This window comes from Spermophilus citellus (genome assembly GCF_964194105.1).
Source record: "Spermophilus citellus genome assembly, chromosome: X".
NCBI classification, from domain to species: domain Eukaryota; kingdom Metazoa; phylum Chordata; class Mammalia; order Rodentia; family Sciuridae; genus Spermophilus; species Spermophilus citellus.
In genome coordinates, this window is record NC_138190.1 from 11,762,557 (window position 1) to 11,777,400 (window position 14,844).

Sequence of the window (14,844 nt, forward strand, 5' to 3'; positions counted from 1 at the left end):
AAAGTACCCCTGAGTTCAAATCCCAGTACCAAATGAAACAAAACAAAAAATCTCACAAAAACTTGTTAGTTTTGTTAAAAGATTTTATTATTATTTTCATTGTTTTGCCATATTAGGGATTGAACCCAGGGCTTTGCACATGCTAAGCAAGCACTCTGACACTTGAGCTATGTCCCCATCTCATTTTTTAAAAACATATATTTTTAACTGTTGATGGATATTTATTTATTTATTTATATGTGGTGCTGAGATTTGAACCCAGTGCCCGACAAGCACTCTACCACTGAGCTACAATCCCAGGCCCCCATTTTATTTTTGACAGGGCCTCACTTATTTGACCAGGCTAGTGTTTAACATGTAATCTTCCTGCCTCATCCTCCCTCATATCTGGGATTACAGGCAGGCACTACCATATCTGAAAAAAAAAATTTTCATTTTGATCATTCTCACCAAATTTTACTTTTTAAAAAAATACTTTTATGGAAAATTGAAAACTTTAAAAGACAGAATATATTACCTGGCTTGAGCATATGGAACTACTCTCCTATGTTGTTCTGAAGCAAATCTAAGTTGTCTTACCATTATTTGTAGCTCATTTTGTGTGTGTGACTACTAGGGATCAGCCCCAGGGAGGGTCTTTTGATGCTGAGCAGGCACTCTGCCACTCAGCTACATCCTCAACCTTAGGATTCTTTTTAAGCATAACCACAATATTGTTTTGTTTTGTTTTGGTACCAGGGATTGAACTCAGGGGCACCATTGAGCCACATCCCCAGCCCTATTTTGTATTTTATTTAGAGACAGAGTCTCACTGAGTTGCCGAGTACCTTGCTATTGCTGAGGCTGGCTTTGAACTCACGATCCTCCTGCCTCAGCCTCCTGAGCCACTGGGATTATAGGCATGTACCACCACGCCTGGCCACAATATTATTTTGACAACTAAAAAATTATCAGTCATTTAATATGATATATTTAGTCACTGTTCAGAGTTTTCTGCTTATTTTTTTATTATTCCCCCAAAATTATTTGAATCAAGATCTAAATAATGTCCATCTATTTCACTGGCTCATATGTCTCAAGTTTCTAAAATATCTTTTTTATTTATGTATGGTGTTTATTGAAGATAGTTTTTTTTTTTTTTTTTTTGGTCTGAGAGGTTAAATTTTCTCTTGCTGAATGCCATGATATATTTTAAATGAATTTTTTGTTGTTTAATATGATAGACTTGTAGAAAATTTTAAAATCACATGTTTAAATTGTATTTTATGTCTTATTTATTTTGAATATTATCAGATGCTTCCTTTGCTCGGGATATAATTAATAGTGATTAAATCATTTGTAGGTGATGATAAATCATCTTCTGTGTTCTTCTCATTACTTAGGCTGCCTTACTACCAACTAGCATTTCCTTTCTCGCATAGAGTATTACAACTGAAAGAGTACTATTTTTGATGACTTTGTTGTAGATAAATGATATTAAGTGACAGTTCTGTTTGGAAATGCTAATGAGTTTGAACCAAATGTCTAATATGTTTTGGGCACCAACGTGTTATATGATTTGACCATTGCAGTTACTGTCACAGGTGTGCAAGATGATCATGGTTATCTTGAAGCTCAGATGTGGGTAAATTCAGAGGAACAGGAATTTGCCCAGGGCCACACATCACCCAGACTTTGACCTTGACCATACATGCTGCCTCCATCTGAGAAGTCTGGAAAAACTTAATGGATATAAAAAAGGAATTATGTGCATGATGTATAGATTTAGTAGTTTGATCTCCTTATCTGTCTTTGTCTTGATGCAGTCCAAGTTTTATTTTCAGGGTTGGGCAGAACAGGAAGTACAAAGGTGGTGATGGGGATGGCCCAGGTCCCACAGGGCTGGCTACGGGGCAGCGCTTCTGTAGGTGAGGGACCATTTGCAAGGTATGTTGAGCAGTGCTTCTTCAAGCACAGGGACTGAAAGTCCTCTAGGGTCATATGAGGAAGACAGCAGGGTGTTGTAAGTGGTGGTACAGGTCCTCCTCATTGTGTTCATTTCTTCATGAAGTGATAGAAGGAATTTTACTTTTCCTGTAGCATATTGATAAAGTATTCAAACATAAGGAACTGCAACAACAGCTTGTGGACGCCAAACTTCAGCAAACAACACAGCTGATAAAAGAAGCTGATGAAAAGCATCAGAGAGAGAGAGAGTTTGTAAGTTCTGTTTCTTAAAAAAACTCATTGCCAAAATTGTAACCAAAGCCATTTAAAACATTTATACTTAACAATGCATTTAATGTTGTACTTGGGCCATGTTAGTTGTTTTTTTTTTTCTTCTAGAAATTTTCTGTGTGTGTGTGTGTGTGTGTGTGTGTGTTTGTGGTTACTGTGGTTCTAACCCAGGGCTTCACACATGCTAGGCAAGAGCTGTACCACTGAGCCACATCTCCAGCCCTTTTTATTTTTTATTTTGAGCAAAGATCTCACTAAGTTGCTGAGGTTGGCCTCCAACTTGTGATTCTCTTGCCTCAACCTTCCGAGTAGGTGGGATTACAAGCATTGGCCACTGCACCTGCTTTCTTTTTCACTTTTTATACCAAAAACATACTAGAGAGATCAGACCAAGTTATTGGAAAGACCTGTACTTGTTTGATTTTTCTGTACTTAAAATATTTATTTCATTTCTTTTTAAAAATTTTTTAAAAAAAATTTTTAGTTGTAGGTGGACACAATATCTTTATTTTTATTTTTATGTGGTACTGAGGATCGAACCCAGGGCCTCACACATGCCAGATGAGCACACTACCACCTGAGCTACATCCCCAGCCCCCTTATTTCATTTCTTATCAGGTTTAAGAATTGTGGTAATGTTTAACACATGATAATTTGTAATTTTATTGAAATCAAACAGGTCTTCTGTCTACAGTCACATTTTGTTTTTAAATAAGCAGTTTGAATCTAGAGAAACCATTTGTTTACTTACTCATCCGAAATTTTTAGTAGTATAGACTTGGCATTATTCTGAGTGTATGCTCACATTATTGTAGCCTGTCGATACTTATACTGAATATGGTGGCATTTCATTGGTATATATTGATCATATGCAAATTCAATAAAATGTGCTTATACAAAAAAGTAATAAATGTGGACTGTGCATTCAGCATTCACTCAAGTAGCCCAGGCTCCAAAGGTAAGTGTGTTATGAAGACCTTTCTCTAGTGGCCCTCATGACATTAGTACGGAATGCTGAGCACAAGTCTAGGGTTCACAGACACATTTTTAACATGGCTTGGTTTTTCCACGTTAATTGACAATAGTATAGCCAATGCTATGTTTAAGAAATGTTTATCGTTTCCAAAGTTGGGGTGTAAAATTTTACACATATTATAAGTATGTGCTGTCTGGTTGATTCAATAGGACTTTTCAAGGCTTCTTTGACATTTTACTTTAACATTTTACTTCACTGAATTTTACACTGAGCACTATATAATTGTCTTAAAATCTCAAGTATAGAAATTAAAGGTCCTGTTCTTTTCTCCCCTGTGTATTAAAAATATGCTTAGAAACCAGGTCTCAGATTTCTTTGTTGTACTCTACACTTTTTTTTTTTTTTTAAGAGAGATTGTGAGAGAGGAGAGAGAGAGAGAGAGAGAGAGAGAGAGAGAATTTTTTTTAATATAGTTCTCGGTGGACACAACATCTTTGTTGGTATGTGGTGCTGAGGATCGAACCCGGGCCGCACGCATGCCAGGCAAGCGCGCTACCGCTTGAGCCACATCCCCAGCCCCTACTCTACACTTTTTTATCAGGTCTCATCTGTCCTCTTGGAATTAGATGGGCTTTCTTAATCTTGAGAATAATGTTGAGAACTCCTAGTTGTGTTTTCTGCTAATATTAGATGTAATTATTTTCACCTAAAACAAAAGGGTTTTTTTTATAAATTTTTTTAGTTGTAGATGGACACAGTATCTTTATTTTTATTTATTTTTTATGTGGTGCTGAGGATCGAACCCAGTCTCTATTACATGCTAGGCAAGTGCTCCACCACTGAGCCCCAGCCCCTAAAACAAAGTTTAACCTGGAGTTTTGTAAATCTTTTCAGGCCTCCAGGGTACTTTTTCTTTCTTCTTCTTCTTCTTCTTTTTTTTTTTTTTTTTTTTTTTTTTTTTGGTACTGGGGATTGAATTCAGGGGCACTTGGCTACTGAGGCACAGCCCCAGCTCTATTTTGTGTTTTATTTAGAGATAGGGTCTCACTGAGTAGTTCAGTGCCTTGCTGTTGTTAAGACTGGCTTTGAACTTGTGATCCTCTTGCCTCAGCTTCCCAAGCTGCTGGGATTATAGGCATGTACCACCATGCCTGGCTTGAGGTACTTTTTCTACTCATACAGTAAAAGCTAACAAGTGGAACAAATGGAAGATATAGGTAAATGGCAACTGATTGAACAAAATGTTCCTTGTTGGTTTGTACTAATATGTGAGAACAAGGATGAGACCTGCCTGACCAGTATAGTCATTTGTAGTTACTATTAGTGTTTTGCCAGAATGTTTTTGTTTTCTAGTTATTAAAAGAAGCAACAGAATCGAGGCACAAATACGAACAAATGAAACAGCAAGAAGTACAACTGAAACAGCAGGTAACTTGACAGCAGGGGATAGGATTTCTAAGAAAAATCTGTGGTTTGTTTCATACATACCTTGAATCACCTCTAAGATCATTTGCTTGTTCCTAGCCAGAGCTACCAAAACTGAGGAATAGGTCACATGTCCTTGAAACTTTCCTCCCCACTTAGGGTTACCAGGATCATCTCTAGTACTAAGGACTTGCCTGGTTTTAGTCCTGAAAACCCATGTTCCATTACCTCCTGACCTATATCCACTATCTCAGGTCAACTGGTATGGCTGGCTACCCTATCTTGTGTCCCCTTTCCAAGATTCCAGATACTTGTCTCCCTTTCTCAGTCTGCTCCCATGTGTGTTCTTCTAATTCCCACTAAAGAAATATTGATAAACTTCCATATTTTACTTTTTTTGTACCAAGTTGAATTATAAAATGTCAATTTCATAGACTTTAATCTTTTTGTGCAGTGAGCATGTATGCTGTTTTACAAACCATTTCTAACCACGTAGTTCCCTCCCAGGTAGTCTTACAGTGGTGGTTTTAATCAGGGCCCTTCTTCCTTTTTCAGTCCAGACCCTGTAAATGTGTTGTATTATAAACTCTATGTGGTTGTTTTGTGGCATCAGTGTAGCAGATGCCATCTCCTTACCCCAAGAAGAGGAATAAGGAAGGCTTTCTGTGTCTTCATAGACAGTTGAAATTAGGTATATCTATAATTCACCCCTTTTCTGTTAACTGGATTATATTCTGTTGAAAAAAGTATTGTTTATTATATAGATTTCTTGGATGTAACACTCTAGTACTAAAATACACTGATCATTAAAACTGGGATAAGTCCATGACCATCTCTTTTAGGTGGTATTTTTCTTTGGGAACATTTTATAATGTTGGTGGCATTAACTTCCTCTCAATTTTTTGGGGGGAGTGCCATGGATTGAATGCAGGGGTGCTTAACCACTATATCCCCAGACCTTTTTTTTCATTTTGAAGCATGGTCTCATCAAGCTGCTTAGGGCCCCACCAAAAGTTGATGAGGTTAGCCTCAAACTTGGTGATCCTCCTGTTCAGCTTCCTGAGTCACTAGGTTTATAGATATGGGCCACTGCACCTAGCAAGCTAACACTTTTTGGGGAGGGTACCAGGGATTGAGCCCAGAGGCACTCAACCAGTGAGCCACATCCCCAACCCTATTTTGTATTTTATTTAGAGACAGGGTCTGAATTGCTTAGCGTCTTGCCATGCTGAGGCTGGCTTGGAACTCACGATCCTCCTGTCTAAGCCTCCCAAGCTGCTGGGATTACAGGTGTGTGCCACTGTGCCCGGCAAGCTAACATATTTTAAGAGTAAAAATTCAAGAGGTGTCAGATACAAGTCTTTAGAACATTTCGTTCTCAGTTACAATCATGCCAGAATGCTGCCAGGAGATTGGAACCCCTTATTTACCAACCCTATCCTTTTATTTGTCTGTGTAAATTGAGCCAAGAAGTAACACAGAGAAAAGGTATGGCCTCCGAAGATGTTCTTGAATTTAGGAGTCACAGATAATGAGTCACCTGAGGGCCCCTTCACTAAGGCCATAGGCCAGCTCTGATTCTTTTATAGTCACCAGTATAGCCTCTGTTGTCTGTGATCTGTGCTTCAAAGTCCTCTTTCCCAATTGTTATTTTCTTTTGCCATCCTTCTTTTTCATTTTTTCTTTTTGCTACTTATAAATATAACTGTCCTTCCCAAGTCTGTCTTTTCTGTTCTTACCATGTCATCTCACGACATTTGCTGAAGACACTCAGTCTTGTTGCTGTGCTTTGGCCCACTGTTTTGGAATCTAGCCATGTAAGCCCAGGTGTGACGGTAGTTGCCCTTTATTCACTGTTCACTGTGGGCCAGCATTGCACTCTAGGTTGGAACAGCCATTACCTGGATGTTCCACTTTAAATCATGGGCCATACAGCTTTGAATCTCCTTCAAGGCCAGTACTGCTCCTTAGCAAGAGCACCACTGTTATTTGTGACTCCAGGTCTCAGTGTTTGCTTCTTTTACCTCTGCTCTGCATTCCATTCCTTCCTCTCCTGGCCCAGGGACTTGCCTTTTTACAGGCCTGCCTGGTTTGCTTGTCTTCCTCTTGGAGCTTTAGCCGTACTAGAACCAAGTTTTCAAAGTTTGCTGCTGCCTCCCACATCCAGCAGCTCCTGTTTCCAAGTGCTTCCCATGTGGCCCACCCTACCTGGCAACTGTGGGTGGGCTGGGTTCCATCATATTCTACTGCCTGCCCCCCACATCCTGTGAGTTGGTGCTCTTTAGTATTCCTAATACAGTGCTGCTTATGAGATTTCTTGGCCTCTGATGAACTTTTTGATTTCTCTGCTTATGTGTATTTTGTGATCTTCATTAAAACACTATTCCTCTGGGTCTGTTTCCTCATCCTGAAAATGATGCATTGACATTAGACAGTCTTGAGTTCTCTCCTGGTCTATAGTAAGTCCTTCAGTGCACCCTTGAGGCCTCGCCCAGGCCTCTTCCACATGAGGTTTTCCTTCTCTTTCTGACCTATGCTGTGTGCCTTTCCTTCCTGTAGCTCTGAATGCGTATTCTAGGGGGAGAAAAAGGTGACTGCATTTTATATTCTGCTCCCTTGCTTTTTCTCAGCTTGAATACGAATTCTTTGAAGGTAGGAGTTAAAGAAAAAAATTGGTGTTTCAATCTTGGGTTTCTTTTTCTCTTAACTGTACTCCAACCAAACCAATTCTTGGACTTCTGTTGCATTTTCCTGCATGCATTCAGGAAAGAGAGATCCTTGAGAGCAAGCTACAAACTATGCAGGTGGTATTCTAAGAGAACACTCTTTTCTCAAAAACAGTTTTCAAATGTCAGGAGAGGAGGATTCATAAAGCATTACAGGTGTATGAAATTTATAGCTATATGACATTCTTTAGGTTTTATCATTGATGGGATGGAGGTAGTAAATGTTTCTGTATTTTAAACAAATTATAATAATGTCAACACAATTTCTTGAGTTTTAATGCATTTCTGAGAGTTGTTAGAGCTTTAGCTGTCTATATCTAGTGCCCAAGGATTGGCTGTGCATTTGTTCACATGTAACAAGTAACTTGACATTTAACCACATAGTTTTAGAAGTTTGAGGATTTGTATTTTTTACCTAGGACCATATTTACCTGATTTTATTTTATTTTCTGTAGCTTTCTCTTTATATGGATAAGTTTGAAGAATTCCAGACTACTATGGCAAAAAGCAATGAACTGTTTACAACCTTCAGACAGGAAATGGAAAAGGTATTTGTATATTTTTAGTAGACTGTTACATCAAATGGAATTTATATAAGCTCTTTGAAGCATGAGTACTGCTACTTGGGTGGGTTTGTGTTATTATGGTACTCTCTTTGGCGGGGGGGGGTACTGGGGATTGAACTCGGGGACACTCAACCATTGAGCCACAACCCCAGCCCTATTTTGTATTTTATTTAGAGATAGGGTCTCACTGAGTTGCTTTGGGCCTCCCCAAATTGCTGAGGCTGGCTTTGAACTCGCAATCTTCCTGTCTCAGCCTCCCAAGCTGCTGGCATCACAGGCGTGTGCCACCATGCCCGGTGGTACTCTTTTCATTTTATTTTATCTTTCCTGATATTCCAGTGGCATATTTGGTCATTTTGCACTCAGTGAGTGGTACTCCAAGAAGCTAATGATCTCTCCACTCTTGGAATTCTTGGTTACAATGAATTTTTCTTTTTTTTTTTTAATACAATTTGTCATTATAAATAAGGGGGGGAATCTTTGTTTTTATCACTTGAGAGGATTGCTCCCAGGTCCTTGCGGAAAGTTCTGTCCTTAGAAATTAGACATCTGTGCCCAGAAAAGAAATTATGTATTTTGGTTTGTTGAGAATTCTCTCTCTCTCTCTCTCTCTCTCTCTCTCTCTCACACACACACACACACACACACACACACACACCCCACACGTCTTTCTATTTTAAGCTTCTCTTTTTGTCTTAACTTTAATTCTTTCTCTGATCAAACAAATTCTTTGGCTTCTATTGCATTGTCCTGCCTGCATTAAGGAAAGAGAGACCCTTGATATCAAGCTAAGGATTAGTATATTTAAATAACTATGTCCATATATATCCCTACGTCCTCATTTTGGCAAGTTTCCCTTAAATTGGGAGGGTTTTTTGTTATTTTTCTTTTTTAAGGTACGGTTTGCCATGTAGCCCAGGCTAGCTTTGAATTCCTGAACTCAAAACAGTCCTGCTGCCTCCACCTTCTGGGTAGCTGGTGCTACCAGTGCACACTACCATACTTGGCTAAATTTGGGGGGGTTTAATTTTTTAAATTTTTGTGATGCTGTGGATTGAACCCCAGGCCTCGCAAATGCTATGCAAGTGCTCTACCACTGAGTTACATCGCCAACCCCTACATTGGGGTTTTTAAAAATATTTAGAAGATACACGGCACTTTGTAAGCATTCAACAGATGCCAGTCATGAGGATTATTGGATCTTACATCGGGGTTGAGTGGGTGTGCTCTGGCTTAATGTTCCTGTTGCATCATGTAATGTGTAACTGTGGACAAGTTGACCCTTTGCCTTTCTATTCCTTCACTTTTAAAAAAATGGTTAAAAAAATAATACTGTCCTTCATAAAATAGAATATCTCAGACAGTGTTTGGCATTAACATGTGCTTAGTAACCCTGAGCTTAACGGTGTTCACATTACCATCTTGAGATATTTTTAGACCTAGCAATCTGGAGAATTCCATGAGCACATGAGTTCTGCCTGCCAGTCCTTTCAGTTGATGCTCTAATTGAGGCAGACCTGTCAGGCAAAGTGAAAGTATTTTTTGGGCTGTAACACGTGTTCATCTTGAGGTGGAACAGAGTTCAAGATAGAGACTCCCCAAATTTGCTGTCCTTCTGGAGAATACTCTGGCAATGTTAGTGGCTATAGGGAATCCTGTGAGTCAGTGCTTAACCCAGATCTTCCATGAGCTCTTTCCATGGCCTTTGTCCCAGTTTGCCTTGTGTTACTGTTTTGTGGGTCATGACCTAAGGCATAGCACACTGGCTCTGTCTTATCCTTGTTTCCCTTAACAACACCTGGCTTAGTGCCCTTACTTGGATTGGAGCTGGCGTGCAGTCAGTAGTAGGTAAAGGAATATTGAGAATGTGGTTGATTAACAATTTTCATTCTCTATTTCTGAATATCAAGTTCTTGTAGCAGAGGTTTAAGAATATTCCTCTAATTTTTGGACCCAATTTATCTTTAGCAAAATCTGAGGTAAAACAGTCTTGTGAGATGTGAGGATGAATTACTTTGGCTTTTGCTGGAATCTTACCTAAATTGTGCTGGGTATAGTTCTAAAGTGATGTGATGTTGTATATTATAGCAGAGCACCAATACTTAAACCTCTTGTGGGGCTGAAAAATCTATGTCCTTCCAAGAATCTGAGAAATTGATTTAAAGGCAGGAAACCCACAAACATGGACTCCCCCACCACACACAAATATCTTGGGGAAAAAGAAGTCATGTCTCTTGCTCTCCTGAGGTGGATTGGAAGTTGTACTGAACTGAGAGTTCAAAGCATGGTGCTCAACAACTTCCTCAGTTTCCTGTTGCCTCTGAAATTTAGGAGATTAAGTTTGTTTTTCTCATATGAAACCCCCACTTTTTTTCCATCCTAGGAGCTTCTGAGGTCAGCTCCGCTACTGACAGCTATTTCTATAAAGGCACACACAGCTGTCTGCTGGGCGAGGCAGATGCAGTGATGGGGGAGGGAGCAGTATTAAAACATTTCTTGTATGACAAGGAGTAAAGATAAGAAATGGAATTTAGAATTTAAATTTGCAATTGTGTTGATTCACAGATGACAAAGAAAATTAAAAAACTGGAAAAAGAAACAATAATATGGCGTACCAAATGGGAAAACAATAATAAAGCACTTCTGCAAATGGCTGAAGAGGTGAGGTGGTTTCCTATGACTAAGGTGTTGTTTTGTGGTGTTTTTTTTTTGGTACTGGGGATGATTGAATCCATTGGTGCTTAACCACTGAGCCACATCCCCAGCCCTTTTTAATATTTTATTTAGAAGAGAGGGTCTCTCTGAGTTTCTTAGGGCCTTGCTAAGTTGCTGAGGCTGGCTTTGAACTCGCAATCCTTCTGCCTCAGCCTCCCAAGCCCATGGGATTACAGGTGTGCACCACAACATCTGGTGACTAAGGTGTATTCTTAGATAACTGAACTTAATGACTATCAGGGTAAGGGACGTATATTGGAACACTTGCTGAGTAGACTCTGTCTTTCCTGACAGTGGTGGACAAACATAGGGCCCTGAGTGAGAGATTGAGCTTCGTACCAGCATTTAATTCACCAAGGCTTGTGTTAGAGGTAGCTGCAAAGCATCTAGATTTTTGCTTTCTTCTACAGCAGTGATTTCTTAAACTTGAGCCTGTACAAACCCCTGTTATAAAATCAGGATGGCTAGGCCCCAGCCAGAGGTCCTGTCCCACTAGGTCTCTGGTGGGTCAGGACACCTGTTTTTCTAAAAAGCATCTAGGCAATGCTGATGCCAGTCTAGGGACTGGACCCTACACTTTGGGAAACAACAGTAGAGAGCCTGCAAGCAAAACACCAACTGCCTCTTTCTGCCTTGATATAGTCTTTTCAGAAAAGTAACAAAATACTTTTTTCCAGTTTTGTAAGGTAACGTATTGCTTGCAATCACTAAATTTCACATTTTAGAAACTTGACTAGTTTACAATATTTCACAAGAAATTGAATGTTGAGTTGGCCAAGATAGCTCAGCGAGACTGAGGAAATAGAATGTTGGCACATGAATACAAGTCTTATTGAGGCATTTCCTGTTCTTAGACTCCTAAGTTTTCTGCTATTCTTTGTGAAGAAAATCATAAATTTCTTTAACAGTTCATCAATGTTTTAGAAAGGAGATTTTAAAACAGTATTGCTAAATATAATTCATATACTTAGATATGTATTCAGTGAAGTTAGCAGCTAGAATGTCAGCAAGTACCTGAAGAAAGTGAACATGTTTAATAGGTGATAAAATAGGCAGTTTCCAGTGTGGCTTGGTTCATTTTTGGTGTGTTTGTACAATATCCTGATTTGTATTTAATGAGGTTATGGAACTCTCATTTGTTTTTTTCCTTACAGAAAACTGTCCGTGATAAAGAGTACAAGGCCTTTCAAATAAAACTGGAACGCTTAGAGAAGCTGTGTAGGGCTCTTCAGACGGAGAGGAATGAGCTTAACGAGAAGGTGGAAGTCCTGAAAGAGCAGGTCTCTGTCAGAGCTGCAGACGGGGACTTGGTACCACCTGTGCTGCAGCCTTGCACCACCCTCGATTCTCACCAGGAGCCGAACACTTCCTCAAGAGTGCGCCTGGAAGTGGAGGCCAAGGCGGCAAGTGAGAGAAGCGCCGCACAAAAGCTCTCTTCCCCAGGCTCTGCTCCAGGCATTGAGTCAGTTGACTAAAGTGAAGTGTGATTACTGTATTGAGAGATATATTTTGTGTATAACTTTCTCTGTTAGTAGTAACTATTGGTTTTGTGGTGAAAATTTTCTTACTTTTTCTACCATATCTGTATTTTCTTAGAACTACTGGACTTATGTGGTACAGGAGGCTGCTTAGCAGTTTTGAATAGTTTTATTCTATAAATTTCCCTCAGCTGTGTTGCACATCTGCCTCATTTCCCCCCTTCATTGGAATGCATGTGTTCATTGCCTTGTCCTTTCTCTTCCCTGCTTCTTGCACATAATTTTTCTAATTAAAATTTCACTCAAGACGGGGCCAACCATTACAAAGGAACTCCATTTGGATAATGGTTCCTTGATGTGAAGACAATATTCATTTAAATATCTTGGCTCCCATTAATGCTACTAAAAAATATCAAAATGATTAGTTTTGTCTAATAGCCCATTTAAATGCCAAGTGAAAAAATAAATCACTAGTGTTGGGTCAGAAATAAGCATAGCATACTTGATTGAGATTAGCTTTTTGATAATATTTATATCATTTGACAAACTGAGATGGCCGTGAGTCTTTACTTCTAGGTTTTGGCAGAATATGTACATAGAGATGTCATTTGTGAACAAAGTAGAATATGTAGGCAAAGCATCGGACAAACAGGTTTAATGTATACGTGAGTAAAGTCATACTGCTTTGATTTCAGGGTAGAACCCACATGTGGAATTTGAACCACTTGGTGCTCGCTATAGAGCATGGTGGTTTCTATTCGATTTGGGATTTAGGTACATATTCTCCACTTCTTCAGAAAGCCAATTATTTGAAAACCACTGGTCACGTTTACAGGCCCTTATTGATCTAAGACAAGGAGGGTAAATTAACGTGGTCCTTTCACTACGCAAAAGTTCATTCACTACCTTCTGGCTATGTGAAAGTTGGTGTTCAGTTTTATAGGAGTCCCACCAGCAAGGTACTCTATCTAGGTCTTTTTAAAAGACAATTTAAACAATGGATAGCAGTAACTAACACCATTTCTATTTCTAAAACAAACACTGGAACCAGCATTTTTACCTTGGGAAAACTTGGCAGAGTGTTACATAGTCAGGACTGTAACTTATGCTTCCCCTCATTTCTTGTTCCTTTCTTTGTTACTGTCATTTTTTTCCCAAAGAAAAAAACACAGTATTAAAATATCTACACTTGTAATGGGGGAAATTTTGAAATTAAGCACATAACTTTTGCTTTAGTTCTTTAACTTCCCTTTGTTTTCTTCAATGTTGAATGTGGTTCAGTTATGCAAATGACTAATCAGGCTGCACTGAAGCAAGTCTTGACTGGTGTAATTTGCATTGAAATACTTTATGAAATAAAAAGGTTCTACTAGAACTGCTGTTAGCACATTCCACTGAGTGAAACTATCAAACTGACACTTGTTAAATTGCTTACTGGACTGAATAAACTCCGTTTTGTCCAGTTAAAAGGGTTTTCTCTTTGTTAAAAGTTTTACTTGTAAAGTCCTGTCACATTCGTGGTCTAAACTGGGTTGAAAGAATTGAAAATTGTTCAACAGATACAAAACGGTGCCTGGAGTAGAGAATTACATATAAGCTTCTACCATCAATTATGCTAATCAAGGGGCCATATAGTAGAAGAAATCCACCAAGTAGGTTATCTATAATTACTCTGGTCAAAATGAGTTTGAAGTACAAATAACACCCTACAACAGCCTCTTATAAATACCCCCTTCAGCTATTAAGTGAAATACTGGACTCATTCCCCTACCCCCAGGGGAAATGAAGACATATATCAGAAATATAATCTATTTTAAAATTAGTACTAACAATCACATTTCACAAGAACTCCGCTGGATGTACAGCTCTTAACATTTTATCAAACCATGTGTGTAGCCCACCACGTTTCTTTGTGGTGCTTGTCCTGTGTGGAAGACTGTAAATCTTGGACCTGTTGCATATCTTCAAGGGCTTCATAAAGCAATGTGATTAACAGTACTTGGCCTGCTGCTTTTGGCTTACATGTATTTAGCTAGATGCTATCATTATGTTTAAAGGATATGGATTCTGTCTGGGATGCATTCAGAATCTTTCCATTACCCTGTGAATAAAAACAAATGGGGCCCTCTGAGGACACCCTCCCCTAAAGTGATCACCTCACCAGCCCAGTGTTGTGGCTTTGTAGCACGCCCTATATCTATCATATTCTAGAACACTGTAATGCTACTAGGCTGGCCCGGAAAAGGTTTAACTGTTGAATTCACTTAAATTGCATTTGTTGCACCATCATGGAATCTTGATGTATATTATTTATAGTGGCAGTAGACCCCAAGGTGTAGCGAAAACTTGGGTCTTGGATAATGGACCATTTCATCCTCAGACTTGTAGGAATACATTTCTTGGTCTTGAGACCAGTATTTTAGTTATGTATGCAACTGCCTTTATTACACCTGGTTATCACAATTCAATTCTCAGGTGTTGCAGAAAAATCTACCTCTTTCAGACTGTAGATGGAAATAACTGTGAAAAAATGATGCAGATATCTTCTAGTTTGTGCTAAACACACTGCTTTATTTTTACAGCCCACGTCTTTCATGAGGATACGAATTGTTAAGAGGCAGTCTTGTTTTGCTTTTCAAAGACATTTTGTAGAGATTTTTCACTAATGTGAATCTGATTTTATCTACTCGATTCTGTATAGATTAAGTAAATATGTATGATAAATTTAACAGCTTCTGTGT

At 38.9% G+C, this 14,844-nt stretch overlaps 1 protein-coding gene across 2 annotated transcripts in view; it reads left to right on the plus strand.

The window, feature by feature from the left end:
- TXLNG (taxilin gamma) overlaps positions 1-14,739 on the plus strand; it is a 53,737-nt gene extending 38,998 nt beyond the window's left edge. Inside the window, exons 6-10 of one of the 2 annotated variants that reach the window (XM_081276345.1) lie at positions 2,080-2,199; positions 4,547-4,621; positions 7,800-7,892; positions 10,476-10,571; positions 11,780-14,736. In XM_081276345.1, coding sequence (XP_081132471.1) covers positions 2,080-2,199; positions 4,547-4,621; positions 7,800-7,892; positions 10,476-10,571; positions 11,780-12,100 — 705 coding nt within the window. In that variant the 3' untranslated portion in view covers positions 12,101-14,736. Of the gene's footprint in view, positions 1-2,079; positions 2,200-4,546; positions 4,622-7,799; positions 7,893-10,475; positions 10,572-11,779 lie in introns of both variants that reach the window. The other variant, XM_081276344.1, reaches the window with a different exon arrangement.
- The last annotated feature ends 105 nt before the right edge of the window (positions 14,740-14,844 follow it).